The sequence below is a fragment of the Pelmatolapia mariae genome, linkage group LG1 (assembly GCF_036321145.2).
Source record: "Pelmatolapia mariae isolate MD_Pm_ZW linkage group LG1, Pm_UMD_F_2, whole genome shotgun sequence".
Lineage (NCBI taxonomy): Eukaryota > Metazoa > Chordata > Actinopteri > Cichliformes > Cichlidae > Pelmatolapia > Pelmatolapia mariae.
The window spans coordinates 25,548,241-25,565,389 of NC_086227.1; the positions used below are offsets into that span (position 1 = coordinate 25,548,241).

General features: G+C 38.2%; 1 protein-coding gene across 1 annotated transcript in view; it reads right to left on the reverse strand.

The window, feature by feature from the left end:
- The window catches only part of LOC134629644 (CUB and sushi domain-containing protein 1-like), a 316,340-nt gene extending 299,418 nt beyond the window's left edge, over positions 1-16,922 (reverse strand). Inside the window, exon 1 of the mRNA XM_063477161.1 lies at positions 16,666-16,922. Within this exon, the coding sequence (XP_063333231.1) occupies positions 16,666-16,922 (257 nt within the window). The remainder of the gene's footprint in view (positions 1-16,665) is intronic.
- Between the last annotated feature and the right edge of the window lie 227 nt (positions 16,923-17,149).

The window sequence follows — 17,149 nt, forward strand, 5'->3', positions numbered from 1 at the left end:
GCGTGCAGCTACTAGAAGGCTGAGGAGTAGCGCTAGCAGCCACCAGTATTTTTTTTTTTTTTTGCCCTCCAAATGTTCAGTTTCATTTTTTTGAGAACACTGGACATCCTGTGACTTTGAGAATCACCCTGTTGATGCACAAATTTTATTTTAAGTCTGTCAAACTAAAGAAATTGAAAAAAAATGTGTTTTGTGATAAACTGGTACCAAAGTACCTAAAGACACAATCTGAAACTGGTTCTTTGCTAAGTCGTCTGTTTTATTTAAGCACCCGACTGGTTCATCTTATGAGTTAGGTGCTTTTTTCTATGCTTGAATGATTCATAATTGGTGATTGGAGCACAGGTGCTATACTTCGCATATAATAAAATAAGAGAAAATTTCCAGTTAGGTCCAAAATGGTGGTACCAAGCATTAACAAATGACATGTTTTTCTCACATTTGTATGTGCCTAGCCACGCAACACAGCTGACATAACACTGATAAGAGATCTTTGAAGTTTCTGGAAACTGCATTATTCCTTCTTGAACAGAGGCAATTTACCTCTAGCTGCTGTGCCAAGATAATTTGACTGAGACCAGACACTGCATTAAATGCCCACATCCTCACATCACAATCCCAGCAGGGCACCAAAAACCTGAGCTCCACAATGTCAATTTAACAGAGCTAGTTGACAAGTAGACAAGCTACTGTGTAAATCTATGCTCTGACTTGACTTTGCGGTAGGAAAAGTTAGTTTGAGAGCATGAAGGGAAGTTTTTTAAATGTGATAGAGAAGGCGAAACCCCCTCTGCTTTCTTTCTATCGCGGGTCTGAAGGAATGTGTACTCATTATTTTCAGTTTCTGAATTTTCCCAGTTGTTTCTTGTATTTTCTGAGTTCTTGCTCTCTGTGTGAAAAAGTCTTTCTTCCATCCCAATCGCTTTACTGCACTGTGTGTAAGCAGCTGCTTGTGTGGATGCTTTTTGGGTGCACTCACACTAAGATATCAAATAAGCAAGAGAAAGTTTCCAATCAGGCAAAAAAAGTCAGTAGTAGAGAATCACAGAGGGAGGCAGAAAATGATGGAGGAATGAGGAGATGAGGAGCTGTGGACAACTGGTTGGAAAAATGCAATAGAAAAAGAGTTTTTCTTGACAAACCTGTAGTTTAGAGAAATGTACAGAAAGAGAGGAGGTTAAGAGGAGTGTCTGGGTAAGCAAGGAAATGCAGAGAAATCTGAGAGAGGGAAAGAAGGAAATAAACACTGTTTCCATCTTATCATAGTCTCAGTCTTTGTCTGAAGAAATGAATAACGAGCAACTTTTTTCTCTATCCAAAAATGAATCTTCAAATCTTCAAGTGATTCTTGGTCAGCCATTTAGCTAAAAGTTTTTTAAAGACTGAAGCATGAAAAGAAGTGTTATTTCCTAATGTAGGAATAAAACGGAAAGCTAGAAGAGAGCATCATTTGGTTTTTGCCTCTCATATCAAAGCGCTTTCGTCTCTGTACTTTGATGTATCTGTTGGAGGGGAAAAAAAGATTCTTTTGGAGGCATTTCAAACTCTGGCTTTTTACCAGCCAGCCTTTCCACCTTGATGTGTCTGAAACAAACAAACAATTTTTTATCTGTATTTTCAGGAAGTGTATATTCCGTATTACTGCTCAGCAAATACCCAAAGGGGGCAAAAACAACAAGAGATTTTCTGGATAAATGCCAGCTCAGATGTTCTAAAAAATGACAGCCAGCCATTCAGCCAGCCGTTTACTCTGCCAGTCAACCAGTGTGGAAAGGAGTGCCAGGGGCCTCGTGTCTGAATGCTGCACACATTACATCTAATGATGTATGATGTTTTGAAATGTAAAATATAAATCAACTGCTATGCCTAAGGGATAGTGCTAAATAAGAGAGAGTTAGAAATGGCTGTTACTATAGATCTGAATCTTGCCTTGTAAACTCTGGATCTGAGGTGATATTTCAGCACCGTCTCCAAGTAGAAATGCTTACATGTTGTGATAATTTATTTATCCCAGCAGGAAAGTAATTGTTTTGGTGTTTTAGTGAATCAGACTACAAGCCTCTTATACAACAGCAGTCGCATGAATTTTACAGTATAATGAGGATGATGCCAAACATCCTGATGACCTTGGTGAAAGCAGACCCAGTTGTTTTGCTCTGGATCATAACAATACCTTGCTGCGCAGGGTTTAGGTATTTTGCTTTCAGCTTAAAAACACATCATTCTAATTGTTTACTGTTTATATGAGCTGATTAGTTGAATTAGTTGAGCTTGGGCTTAGCTTTTTGTTTAGGACTGGGTTCAAATCCACTGGCCGGTTGGGCCTTCGTCTATGGAGTGTGCATGTTCTCCCTGTGTCTGTGGGGGTTCCCTCCAGGAAGTCAGAGTGCCTGGAGGCATGCATGTTGGGTTAATTGGTGACTCTAAAGGGAATATACAGTAAGTGCAAATGGTTGTCTGTCCCTCTGTGTTAGGTCTGTGGCAGACTGGCGATCTGCCCAGGTCATACCCCAGCTCATGCCCCATGACAGCTGGGGTAAGCTATAGCACCCCTGCAACCCTGAATTTAATAAGCTGAGAAAAATGAATGGATGTGTTTCTTTTCACGGACATTTCTAAGTATATGCAAAAAGATAAATGTCTCAACCTAAACAGTTTAAAGGATTACTTTACAAATTGGTGATTAAAGAAGAATAAAATATGTCTGTGTAAATGTTACAACTTCCAGCTAAATTTCCCAGCATACTTGACTTTTCAGTTCTCTAAACCTAAATGCTATTTTTCTGCTAAATTTTAAATTAGTAACTTACTTCAAAAGTTATAGCGAAGGTATATGTTTTCGTTTTCTAGAAATACTTCAGACATAACATGTTATAATATACATAAAACCTTGTTAAACCTTGTTTAATACCTGGATGTTAAACTTTATTGAAATATCAGTGAGGTCAACCACTGATCATTTTAGTGGATCTAAAAGTATTTGTGGCTGGCACAGTGGTGCAGTGGTTAACACTGACAAGACACTGCAAGATGGTCCTGATTTTAAACCCAGTTGGGGGCTTTTTGTTCTTCCCATATCTGGACGGGTCCTCTCCGGATATTCCGACTTCCTCCCACATTCCAAAGACATGCACTGGGTTTGGTAAATCTAATGGTGTATGTCTCTATGGGTTACTCCGTGACAGAATTGAAATCTGCCCAGGGTGTACCCTGCTTCTCCTACTTTGACAGCTGGGATAGGCTCCAGCCCCTAGTGACCCTGAATTGGATAAGTATAGAAAAATGGATGGATGAAATAATGTGGGCCATTTATTTGTCAGTGGTGCCTCGGTAAGTATTCGATTTTGGGAACTGAAGGAGCATATGAATAGCTAATGACATCAGACTTAACAGACAGATTACTAGGCAACCACCAACCACACAACACCATCCAAAATAATCATTAGAAAACATTCGGATAAGCACACCTTAACATATCGCCAATAATATTACCAGAAACTTGACTATTTTGCTGTACTGGAGATGACTAACATCAAATACTAGCTTACTTTCAAATGTATAAACAACTGGAAACTGGAACAGAGACTTTCCACTAGGTTAACTTTGACTAAAGTTCGGCTCTATTAATGCCAATTACGCATGCATTAAAAGGTCAAGTTATTTTTCACACAATACCAAAACTGAAACTAAAAGTTTCAGGAATGGAAACAGACAATTAATTTTGAATTCACAGATTTTGATTGAAAATAGCAGAAAAATAAATAATTCAAATATGTGGGTGAAGACAAAACAACGCCAAAAAGAAGACAACACAAACATGTTATCTTGTCTTGTCTAAAATATGAGGAGCACTGGGATATTATTCCCTGAAACTGCAATATCAGTTACACTTTCTCTAGCTGTATCACGTTAGCTGTCAGTCACATGTATGCTAGCAATTACAAGCACACCAGTTTAAAAAAAAAAACTGCATGAAAAAAACGAAACTTTAAGTGTTCGACTATGTATCTTTGTGTTGCTTGTGTTTGTTTCTCTTTGTGAGATGAAAAAAGAAAAACTTTTCATCATGAAAGCTTGTTTACCACGTTTCAGTGTCTACTGCAACAGGGACACACACATACACCCCCACAGAAAATGTGTAACTAAGAAATGTGATCAATTTTACAGAAAAACAGCTAAAAACTTGTTTTACTGACCTCCAGTGATGAAATTTCTTAGTATGTTTTAATTTTGTAGTATTCTTCACGGAGTGTTTGCATCCTAATACATCCATTAGCACATGTAACCCCACTGAAAAATGATGCACGAGCACAATCATGAGTGATTGTGAGTTTGCTGCAACAGGCTTAATATTTCTACCAGGAAGGGGAGTGAAAAACTACCTGTAAACGCGCTTTTACTTACTCCCATACTGGCTTGCACAAAAAAAAAAAAAATCATATCTCTATCTTTATAGCAGATTTCTAATCCTACAAAACAAAATGCAAAATCTGCTCCAGACTTTCAGGGAGTTTATTACTTTTACTTTTACTTTTCTGGGTGTTCCTTTGCTTTCTTTGCTTCCAATTTCTTGTTTGTTGTTTTTTTTTTTAAATTTTGAATATCTGTGGAAAAAATTTGCTGCATTTTTAAAACCGTATCAGTAAAGTCAAGCTGGTTACGAATGGGTATCCTTACCTTCTCTGCACACAGATAATTTCCTGCCAAGATCCAAAAAATAATAATAGATTATTATTTGGGGTAAAATAAGTGCACATGGATGGCTATATTACACGTTTGAAATAGAAACAACATTGTGGGTAGCAATGGTAAGCCAGTCATGGGTGCACACGTCATTCAGATTGTGTTATCCAGTAGAGATGTGTTTTGAATTGTCATGTTGATTTTTGTTTGTTTCTTTTGTTGGAGATCTGTTTTGGGACCCCTACAGTTTCTTTCTTTTATTCCCTATTTCTTGCTTTTCTTCCTGCTGTAGTTTCTAACCCAGTTTTCACACTTGCTTTAATATTCTGTCACAATATAAAAAAATATATAAAAATAAATAAGTAAGTCAGATGTTTCAACAAAATGAAACTTCTGTGATAAATCCCAGAGTGGATTCATGGTTAATTTAACCGTTACTGTGGATATCTGAAAAACATGTGAGTGGGAATTCAGGCTTTATTGTAGACAGTGGCATATACCACATGTGGGAATGTTCACTGTAGAATAGTGATCAAAATGCACACCTCACAGAGACGACTAATGACAGCTCAGCTTGCAGTCTGGCTACATGTAAACAGTTTTCTTTGGTTTTTTAATTCTCTTTTTTTTTCTTCCATCCTAATATGGAGCCCCTCTGCTCTATTTCATCTCCGTTTCGATCTGTTTTCTGTCTACCTGTAACTTTTTTCTTTTTATTACTTCATCTTCTCTTCTGTATCCCTACACCACCCACTGTGTCTCAGCAGTAACAGGTGTTTGGTGAGGCGGGAGGCCTGCGGATCTAAATGTTCTCATCAGTCCTAGAGTCCAGCCCAACAGCTGAACTCAGCATCAGTCCACAGACTGCTACAGCAGACGCTGCTCCTCCCAGTCGCTTTCATTCTTGGAAATAACACATTTTTTTGACTGACTGGCTAAAGTGGAACCTGGGGAACAAACAAGGTTATGTGCATTGCAAATATAAGGTTAAGTCACAGGCAAGTTTTAAGAAAAAAAATGAATAGTTACAACTATAAATAAAGAGAAACGGCTTAGAAACAAGGTCCACACACACTGTTATTTTGCATATTTTGGCAAAAATTAAATGTTCTGATCATACTGAGCATTCATGCAAACGGCCAAGAAGTGGATTAAGCTACAGGAGTAAATGTATTAGAATTTATTGTGACTGCTGTGGCTCCATGCTGATTGCAGCTGCCATTCTACAAAAAAAGGGAGAAAAAAAAGACCTAGCCATAGAGTTTTTCAAGTTCTCTCTCAAACCTACAGGAGGGGGAAGTGTTTGATAATCACAACAGAAGTCTTCGGTAAAGCGTTCCATCAAATCTGCGTGGAAAAACACAGCTATACATGAATAAAAAATAGCAAGGAAGAAAATGTAAATGCTTATATGGCAGAAATCATGTGTACTGTTTGAGTTTCTACGCTTGTTCAACTCTTATCATAATGTGAAAACTGTTCTCAACTTTGTGATGTGCTGGTGACAAGTTGAAGCAGCTTAGAGTATTATCAAGAATACAATAAGACACAGACAGACGGACAGAACTACCAACCGCAGAGGGACTTAGTTCTACTAGCTTTAGTATCTTCCATCTGTGTGTATTTGCAGTGTGTGTGTTAGTGTGTTTTAGTCCCTCGCTAGTCCTGTTTCTCTCTCTTTTCCTCAGCAGTCCTACCTTCCTCCCTCCCCCAATCTCTTTCTGTCTTTCCTTCACTCGTTCCTTCCCTAGCGGTACTCCTGGATTAGTTCCATTGCCTGGTTATCTAGTGTTGGCCTATTTTTCCTCAGAAAACTGTGATTTTTACTCTGCAGTTACTGAGAGTAGTCTAAGTTTGTGTATGTGCGTGTGATCTTCAAATGATGCCTGTAAGTACATTTTCTTGATGAGATATAATCCATTAGATGTTTCTCATTATTTTCTGAACTCCACTGGGTTTCTTTGTTACTGGAAGGCATCTTTATTCTTTGGTTGTGTTCTTTCTGGTCCACTGTAGCATTTATATAAAGCTCAAACTACTAATGTATCTCTAGCAAGCTAGTAATGCAACAGTACGGCATGCGCTACATAGCCTATTGCATTTTATATCACTGAAGAAATCAACAAACTGTATTTAATTTGACTAATATTTTACACAGCAAGTGAAACAATCAACTGAATGTGTTCAGCGTCACAGCAATGCATAGTTATATTTCTGATTAGTTGGCACTTAATATACGTATCCGATCTGATTTGATAAAATTCACCAACTGCGTCATCATCTGCACCTGCTAACTACTCGTTAACACAAATATCTGATCAGTCATTTACATGGCAGCAACTCAATACATGTAGGAAGATTTAAGAAGACCCGCTGAAGCTCAAACTGAGGAATGAGAAAGAAAGGTGGTTTAAGTGATTTTGAACACAGCGTGGTTGTTGGTGCCAGACAAGCTGGTTGCTCAGGTTTAAAGAAAATGGTCAGAAAAAAAGAAAACATCCAGTGAGCAGCAGTTCTCTGTGTGTAAATGCCTTGTCGATGTCAGAGGTCAGGGAGAAAGGCCAGACTGCTTCAAGCTGTTTGGAGGGCAGCAGTAACTCACATAACCACTTGTTGCACCTTTGAATGTGGTGAAATGGAAGACGGACATTATGGATGTGCGGCCGACAAATCTGCAACAACTGTGTTATGCTATATTTCCAGCACCTTGTTGATGTTACGAAGAATTGAAGCAGTTCTACAGGCAAAGGGGCGTCTGACCTGGTACTAGCAGGGCATACCTAATAAAGTGAGTGTATCTTTGACTAATTTTCACCAGTCATATCTAGTATAATAGAATATGAGTCATGAATCATGTTTATATTTCATTGTATGCTATGATGTAGTAAGTTATGTCAGACAGACATACATAATTACAGAAAATTACTTCATATGATAACATTGAATTAAGTTCATTGCTGAATTAAGTATTTAGTAATTATTCTTACAAACCCTTTTTTTTCATATTTCATTCTTGCATAAATTTCTAATACAGATAAAATTTTCAGGCAAAAGGCTTCAGTCTGATCAACATGAGCACTATTGTGGACCTGCCATTAAAACTATTGCAGTGTTATAATTTTAATTAAACCGAGATCAGTCACATTTCGAGAACTAAATGCTCCACCGACTGTTTTGTTTCACTCCTGCTTTCATTTGTTTTTACAGGTGAAACAGTTCATAAATTTCCCTTTGGTTAATGTCTCTTTAATTTGAAGTAATCCTTTGGTTTTCATTACAAATTTTAATCTGTACAGCTAAGTTAAAATCCATGTGATTTCCAGACTGCAAACATAAAAAATAAAAAGTAAGATATACAAGTAACATTTTGAAAAATTTAAAACACGAACAAATGAAGCGCAGAAGAGGGATGGAGTCGTAAAAACAGAGCAGCACAGACGGAAATGTAGAAAAAAAAGAGTGAGATGAATAAAAAAGTAAAGCTGAGGAGATGGAAAACAAGGAGAGTGGGAGAGCATGTCTGAAAGCAAAATAAATGAACCAAATAAATGAACCGGGAAGTTAAGGTTAGTGAACAATGAAGCAAACACCTATTATTCAACACTGGTAGTTGAATATGAGTGTGTGTATGTGTATATGTGTATATATTTGAGTTCATGTAAATCAATGGCATAAACAAATACACAATAGCCAAAAACTCTGGTTCTTAAGACAGGATGAGTACCACTTCAGGGTTTAATGAGACTACAGGAGACACAGTTGGAGATATATTCATATTTTTCCTAACTTTTATCTTTATATAATGCTAAGATGCTTGCATTGGCCACTCTTAATTATTTCTCCTCCCCATCTTGACCATGAAGTGGTCCTTGTCCTTTATATCCCAAAGTCTTATTAGACTCTCCAGGTGCTCCTTTTTCATCATATTGCATTGTGGATAAGAATCTTAACATCCAATTTGACTAAAACAGCGCAAATATATAATTTATTTAACAGATACAAACCAGTATAACAGGTCTGCATTAACGCTATGTTCATTTTAGGTGCTTTGAAGGTTTTTGCCAGTGCATTGCACTCTGTCTGTCAGCCTGTTCATACTAAGATGACCTCCAGCCAACCTTGGGCATCAGTAATTACTTCCGTTTATCCAGGCAAAATCAGGACACTGTTAATTCTTTAGTATGCGCTTGGGTTTTGTTGTAGTTGTACATTACTTGTGGCTGATGTGATAGTTAGTATAGATAACTGTTGGCAGCAGTTGTATAGTGTCGTTGTGATGACAATTTTTGCAGTGGTCAAAGCAAATCCACACAGCTTCTTCCTGTGCTTTCTTTGATAATGAGCTATCTGGAGAGCTGGAAGCTGTCTAAATGTAGCAAATAAACGTAGCAAAAGTGTACAGTGGAGTCAGCCGGCAATTACGTGTCACACATTAAACATGTAGCACATATGGCTCGAGTCGCCTCTATTGTTTTGATGCGTTTTAAAGAGCCACACTTGACTCTGTTCAAAGCCAAGTGTGCTGAAGCGGTGTAAGTGTCAACAGCTAGGGAAGCTAGCTAATTCATTCAGCACAGAACTGGTGTTCCAGCCTGCACAGAGACCACATGTGCATATGGCTCTTGAATTAGATTATGGCTGCAAATGTACCTAGAGCAGCATTTCAACTTTCTTTCCATATCTAACTTATGAATTCAGGTTTAATGATAATGTTAACTTGGAGGACATATAAAAAATATGCTATGATGCAAAGAGCAGGATAACACATGAATCAACATCTTTCTAATAGAATGAGAGCAAAGAGTAAAATGGGTTTTTACGCAATTATAATGTGCACGGGACTTCAGTTATCTAATGAATCATGTGTAAAATTTATTTACTTCTTTTTTATCATTAATAACAGTCAGACTGATCAAAGTGCAGTCAGAAGGAGGATGATTTGTAAATCTTTTATCGTGATTTATCAGTTACCTTACAGAATTCATCATAATCATTGCCAACAAACTTCAGAAACATGCTACATATTCATATTTATGAAACTGCAATCCAGTTTAAGGCTTAGCGTCATATAAAAACTCCTTATGTCCGAGTGAAAAATGACTTCCTCACTGCAGACGATTCAGGTCTTGTTAGAACTCCCATTCTACTTTACCTCTCTGCTGCATTTTGACACAGTCTAACAAAGAGTCACTTGGATGACTGAATACTTTCCCTTTCCAGATTCCAGTCTTACCTAATAAGAAACAATTTGTTAAACCTAGAAACTGTAAATCTAACCCTACTCTGAGGTAATAGGGATATGGCAAGCTGCTGCTGCGGCTGCTTTCCATCATCAACATGCATTCACTGTAAAACCTATACGGCCATCAAGGACAAAGTAGTCAAAACTATGCCAGAGACATGAAACTATACCTTCATCTCTTTCTAATCAACTGCTTTAGTGGCAAAGAGAATACACAATATTTTACTGTTTCCACTAAACACTAAAAAACAGAAGTCTTCTGTTTATTGATGGTTGCTCCACCTGCCTCTCTAACCTCCAGCAATCACTTTCTGACTCTTTTGTAGATAACCTGATCCCTTTAAATCTTATCTGGATTACTGTAATAGAATCCAGATTTAACTGTCCAATAAAGGAGTTAGACTCCAAAATGTCCATAACTCTGATGCCAAAGTTCTTATTTGCACAAAGTACTCATAGAATGTCGTCACCTGACATTACCTTCCAGTGTGGTCTCGTGTGACATTTAAAATCGTCCTTGTCACCAACAAATCTCTTAATTTCTTGACTATTTCGTGATCTCTTGCTTTAGCAGCATTCAGTGCAGACCCAAATGGGTGGGACCTAGTCTAGTCTCATCTCTCTGTAGTCATGATGGGTGTGGAGTTCACCAAACAGTTTCAATCTATGACACATTCTCTTCTAAAATTTAAACTTCAGACACTTTTAGCCATTCATTCTTTGTTATTCCTTTTCAGCTTGTTGTCCTTATGCTTGTTTTTATATTTACTAAACATGAAATTAAGAACAAAACATACAACAAAATAAAAGGACTTAATGCAAGCTATCTCAAGAGTGGTTATTTATCAATACCACTTCTTCCAAATACCATCTTGGAGAGTAGAGCCATTTCACAGACAAGCTTGAGTAACTATAAACCCAAAGAGGTATTCCTACAGGTCAACTTTTGATGTTTCATGGAACGAAAACAAAACGTACCTCAAGTCTCTGTGAAAGGCAAGGTTGGATGTTACAGAAAGTGTAGAGCTGATGCGTCATTGTGTCATTTAGTGTAGTAAATAGATTTTCCCTGAAGAGTCTCTTGAATTTTTTTTTTAAATCTTGGTGAGCCATTGACGTCATGTGAAGTACGTAAACCTGTGCTTTCAGTGTCTGATTTAGCACACATGTGCAGCAACCACAAGTAAACATAAAATACTGTATCCAGTGTCTGTTAATCTGTTCTGCACACTTGCCTAGAGAACCTTTGGGCTATTTTCATGCTCAAAACAGCTTAAACTTTGTATATTGGTGCTTTATCTGATAAACTGTGTGCTTCACACTATTCTATGAAATTTCTGTTGTATTAAAGCCAGAACTTTGGCTTGGCTATTTAAAAAAATGCATTTTTTCCACATGAAATACTATTTGAGAGAACAATAGTACTGAGGATGTTTGCATGAACCATCTTTTTTTCAGTTCATAGACAGATGTACTAAAATTTTCCTTGAGAATTGAAGGCTATACATGAAAAATTCATTGTTATTACAATGATGGTGAATCATCCTGGTCCGGATGCAGTAAAACAATATCAATAACACCACCGACATTCACAGAGGAGATAAAGTTGTGATACAGGTATGCAGTGTTTTCCCTTCTCCAAACACAACACTTCTCATTCGTATTAAAGATTTCTATTTTCTCATATCTGTCCAAAAAAAAACCCCTGTTCTAATACTTCCTTGTTCTTGAAATAATAACAGGTTACACACTCACTGATTCTAGTAGGGTTGTCAAAAAAAGATGGATACTAATTTATACTACAAAATAAATATTTGATAGATACTCATCCCACAGTATCATGCAGCAGTATTGATACCAGCAGTGCAAACCTACAAGCACACAGCTCCTCCTGTCACAAGTAGCTGAGATAGTTGAAATTCACAGCACCAAATTTTCAGGAGGTCAGTAGAGCTCCCATTTCAACAACAGAGAAACGGCTATCATAAATATTAGCCTGGATGGTGCACACATTAACATTAGCAATTACCTGATAACCACATAAGCTGCTTGTTATCATTAAGATAACAGCTAGTGGCTATGGCTAATAATAAAGCAGTGATGTTAATGCTGCAGCTAGGTAGCAAATGTTATCATTCCTGCCCATCTATGACGTTAATAGAGAATGTTAATTTAATAGCATAACACAGTTATGTGTTAAAATAATGTTGTTATTCTTAGCCCCCAAGTGAGGCAGAGAAAAATCTACCAGCAAATACACAGAAATAGTGGCAGCTTATCATACCAATTCTTTTATAATCAGTAATATAAATATTATCCCAACTCACCAGAAACACAGCACTACCACAAAAAAACCACCAACTACTTTTATCTGATACTAACTTATAAGTAAGTCTTTCAAAAAAAGTTTTACTTTCCTTACTATCTCACACTAGGAACAGTCAGCTAGAATTCATGTAGCTGAAATGAATACCAGTGGGACAGGATTCACCAGTGGGACAGGATTCACCAGTGGGACAGGATTGACAGTGATAAAAGGACTTAAAAAATACTCAAAACTAGTCAAAACTAATACCTACAGTACTCAAGAATTTTCTTCTCGACTTCTTTCGTATTGTAGCTGCAGCATTTTATTAACATTTGACATTTCTATATAAAATAAAGTAAAAATAAATCTATACATCTATTTACCCCTTCTCTCAAAAGACTTGATGTACTAAAAACTTTATATACTAGAAACTCTGGTGGGAACAGGGACATTTGAGAAATCTGTCTGTACCTATGTGTGTTTCTTATGCTGCATATGAGATGGGGATAGAGCAGATGATCCTGTCTGTGTGAAACAAACTTTTCAGCTTTAGAAATAAATATTTTCTCACTGTTGACATCAGTCATGAGAGCGAGGGGGTTGGAGTAGAGCTACCGTTGCTGACGCACAACTGGGGTTGGTAAGAAGAGGTCACAGATGCCAGGTCAGCCCTTCTTCTATATATGAGATTGAAGAATTCCCCGTACGCATGATCCAAGGGCAGTTGGAGGGGTGGCTGCTAGAGAAAGATATATCCTGTGTCTTCTGTGTTCTTCTTTCTGAACAAAGAGAGGGCAGTCAGCTCCTCTTGGCTGCATCCCACTGTCCATGTAGGCAGCCTGATGGGTTCATATCAGCACTAGCTGAGAAGAGGAGAGGGTTTTAGGTCAACCGGCCGATGACTGGCCTTGTGGAACTCAGATAGAGAACGGCCGGATAACTGAAATTAGCTCTTGTATGTGCAGGCTTAAATATTTCATGTAAAAACATAACTTACTCTCTTATAAGCAAAAAATAGGATAGTGGCTGAATTCAGTAGCTGCTAACACCCAGCTGGAGCCAAAGGAAGCCTTACAAGCTGGGCTGAAGCTTTGCTTGTACTGACACACACCAGGGAGAGCCCTAGGGCACAAAAGACTGCTGGCCAGTGGTCTAAATTCAGCAATATGCTGCTTGTCCCCAGAAATGTCTGCACTATTCAGAGGAGTAGAGAAGTGCTAACATCAACAGAAGAACTGAAAGAGAAAAAAGTGACCCTTCATCTCCCAGCTTAGTCACTTGATCTAAATGGCACTGGGAATGGACTCCCTGCTGCAACTCACTGCACTTAAGTTCAGAAGCTCTAGGAAAACCCAACATATCACCCTTGCACTGATGTTCTGTGTTAAAGGTTCAAAAAGGAAATACTGTTGGCATGTTTGGGTAGTGGTCAGAGAATGTGGGACCCAAATAACTCCAGGGCTAATTATCATCACTGACAGAGCGACCAGGCTGGCAAAATGCGGCAGCTGCCACAACGGGTCAGCTCACCTGCCAAAGCAGTTATCAGCAGCACAGTGCTTTAATTCTGTTAATAAAGGGGTAGTTCTAAGGTGCAACAAATGGATATATGCTGTCTTCTATAGAGTCCCATACGCATGAAGATGTCAGATCTTGAATTTTGGAGCATGCAAAAAAGGTGATAATCAAAGGTGATAACCAAAACTAAGATTTGTATTTCTTATCTGAAGACATGCACAATGACATCAACAGAAGCTGAAAGCAAAGCTGTCGATTTACCAGTTGATCTGCATTGCAACCCTCACCTACGGCTACAAGCTCTGGGTAGTGACGAAAGAATGAGATCACAGATAAGAGGCAAATTACCATTCTCTTAGCGATACGGTGAGGAGCTCATAGTAGAGGTCCTACTGCTCCATATTGAAAGGAGCCAGTTGAGGTGGTTCAGGCATCTGACTAGGATGCCTAGAAAAAGGTGTTTAAGGCCTGGGGGCAGACTGGAGAGATTATATCTCTCAGGTGGCTTGGCTTGGAGGAGGTGGCCAGGGAGAGGGAGGTTTAACAACCTAAATCTGGATAAGTGGCAGAAGACGGATGGATGGATGAATGGATACATACAGAACTATACATCTTTACTTACTTTATGTAAGTAAAGTAAATCTTTACTAGTCGGCTTTGCAGCTACAGTGTTTAATGTACTTTTAGTTTCTTTTGACATTTCATATGTTTAATCATTGTCCTCATTTCAACATGCTCAAGCTCATTTCACTCTAAAATCAGACCTATCTTTTAAAAGAGATTTTGTAAATTAACAGAGTAAAGGGTCTAATGCGGCTATGCTGTGAAGTAGTCTCTTGAGCTAGTCTATCTCATGAGATAATCGTACCACAGTTCAATGAGGCCAAGCATAACAAAAGCCCAAACAAATCCCTCTTAGTCACGTCTGGTTGGTGTGGATGTAAAAAACAAGCAACAGGTAGAATAATGAGGTCGCATACACCAATGTTGCAAAAGATCCACTGAAATAATCATACTCTAATTATAGGCAACTACAACTAGCACGTGGCATACACAAATGATAAACGCAGAACAGATAAAGAGGGTGACACTACTGACACAAAATCTTATTTTGAGCCTATAAAAACTTGGATTCTTTTCTTAAATTATTCTCTTTTCTTTGGCCATGGTCATTTTCAGCATGACAGCACACCAAGGATCCTTATGGTAGTATGCTGAGCACAAAAATGAGGCTGCATTTACAGTAAACCTCCACACAAACCAATCACTCTGTACAGTCTATTCTTTGCTTATCCATCCACTAAAAGAAAAAAAAAGTATTCTATTCAAACACTGACTCATAATACAGCAATGTGATGTTTTCAAGGAAAAACCCAATGTTATCCATAACTGCTCCACCAGCCTTAAACACTACTTGGTGCATTCCCAGCTCATCCCTCCTACACACAAGCAGAGCACTATGAATAAGCGTCCCACAGTTTGCCAGCTCTGTAGATGATGTTCTCTCTGCCCTTTTTGCAATAATATTACATTCTTTCCACTCACTAAATAGGGATGCTGCCAATTCATCAGTGGCTTATATATTCCTGCACATTTTTGTTGATCCACAGGGAACACTTTTAGTTAACCACTATATAGTGCTGTTAAACCTAGTGAGACTTTCTCAGTTTGCATGCTACATTCAAGTTAGCCAAAATAACAGCACTTCAAATTTTGCAGTGAGGTTGTGAATAAAGAGGATGCTATATTCAGGCCACTGTTCCACTGTTCCACTGTTCCAACTGTTTGCGTGTCTTTAAGCTACAATTAGGTTTTGGATCTTTGGAACAAATGGGAGCTGGCAGTCGTTGCTTGATGAAGCCAACAAGACCACATTATCTAAAAAAGGCAGATACAAGATCCCGAAGCCACGTGACCTAACATCCTTTTAGCCCTTAACTGAAAAATTGTGACCATAAAAACGATCAACACATATGTTCATATTATAGTTAGGACTCATTCCTTGACCTGATATCACAGGAGAACAGCACTCTTATCCACTGGAGATCACCACCTCTTACCAAGAGAGACTCTAGAGTGGAACAAAGTCCAGATGAGCTCAGCAATTTCTAGTTATTAACTCACAACCACATGTACTGGCTAAGAGTCCTTAACCACCAGAGGAGTTGCATTGGGGATCTCCACATCTGAATACCTGAGGCATCTAAACTGGATGTACTACTGCACTTTCTTACACCTACACACATTTCACTAAACACCTGCCCTATTCCTGCCCTAACTTGCTTCTGTGACTTTGCCCTCTTGTAACTATTTTGAGATGCTGAAGGAGTTCCAGCACATATCACAAAGGCATAAGTATAAGGTGGAGGTAAATGGACTTCTATGGAGCAGCTGCACTTTATTCAGATTATGCTGAATTGGGCAATAAGCCAAATTTAATCAATGAAGCTCATTCCTGCAAGTTTTTGAACTCACTTTTAAAAGACAGTAGTCATTAGTAACCTGAAATCTTAGGTGATGAGTTGTTTATACACCATATCTTTGTTTCCTATACACTAATATGCAGAAACTAAAATATCCTATACCCCTCGGTGCTGTGCTCCTTTAGGTAGACAGTAATCAGTGTTCCCAACAACTGTAATATTAAAAATGTCTGCTTGGTTTATTTTCTTGTTATTTTACCTGTCTTAAAATTGACAGAGCTAAGTCTTCTTCTATATTTTGAAGAAAAGATGGCCAACAAAATATACAACGGTCCAAGTACCAAGCAGATATATGAACATTGCTGATAAATCAGGACGCATACATTCAAACTGTGTGAGTCGGGGAGATTAGGTTGGAAAGAGGGAAGACACTGAGAAAAAAGAGGAACAGGAAACCACATCAGACAGAAAATGAAAGAATGAGTGCTTACCTCATTTTTAAGTTGCCAGGTGAGGGCTGTCCATCATAAACCGATACAATATCAAAGTCTTCCTCCAGCGCCAGAGTGACGAAGGTTAGCTGGATTCGGTTCCTCTCCCCTGTTATTATCAGCCATGTACAGTTGGCGTAGTTGGGATAACCATGGGGAAAACCAGGTGACTCTATGGTGCCATTCAGACCTTGGACTACACCACCACAAGACTCAGCTAGAAGAGAAAGAGATAAGACATGTAAGAAAATGTACATCCTGCATTAAAGTATACATTATACAATAAATATATTTTAAGGATACGATCAGGTTCCACGCATTCTTCAGATTTAGTTTTACACAGAGATTAGAACAGTATGATGAAGAGGGAATATGCAAACAATTCAAGCTCCCATGACCAAAGTTAAACATACATTCTTTTATACATTGTGCTCCACACCCTTTAGAAATATTGTAATGGATAGTATATCTGAAGCAAAAATTC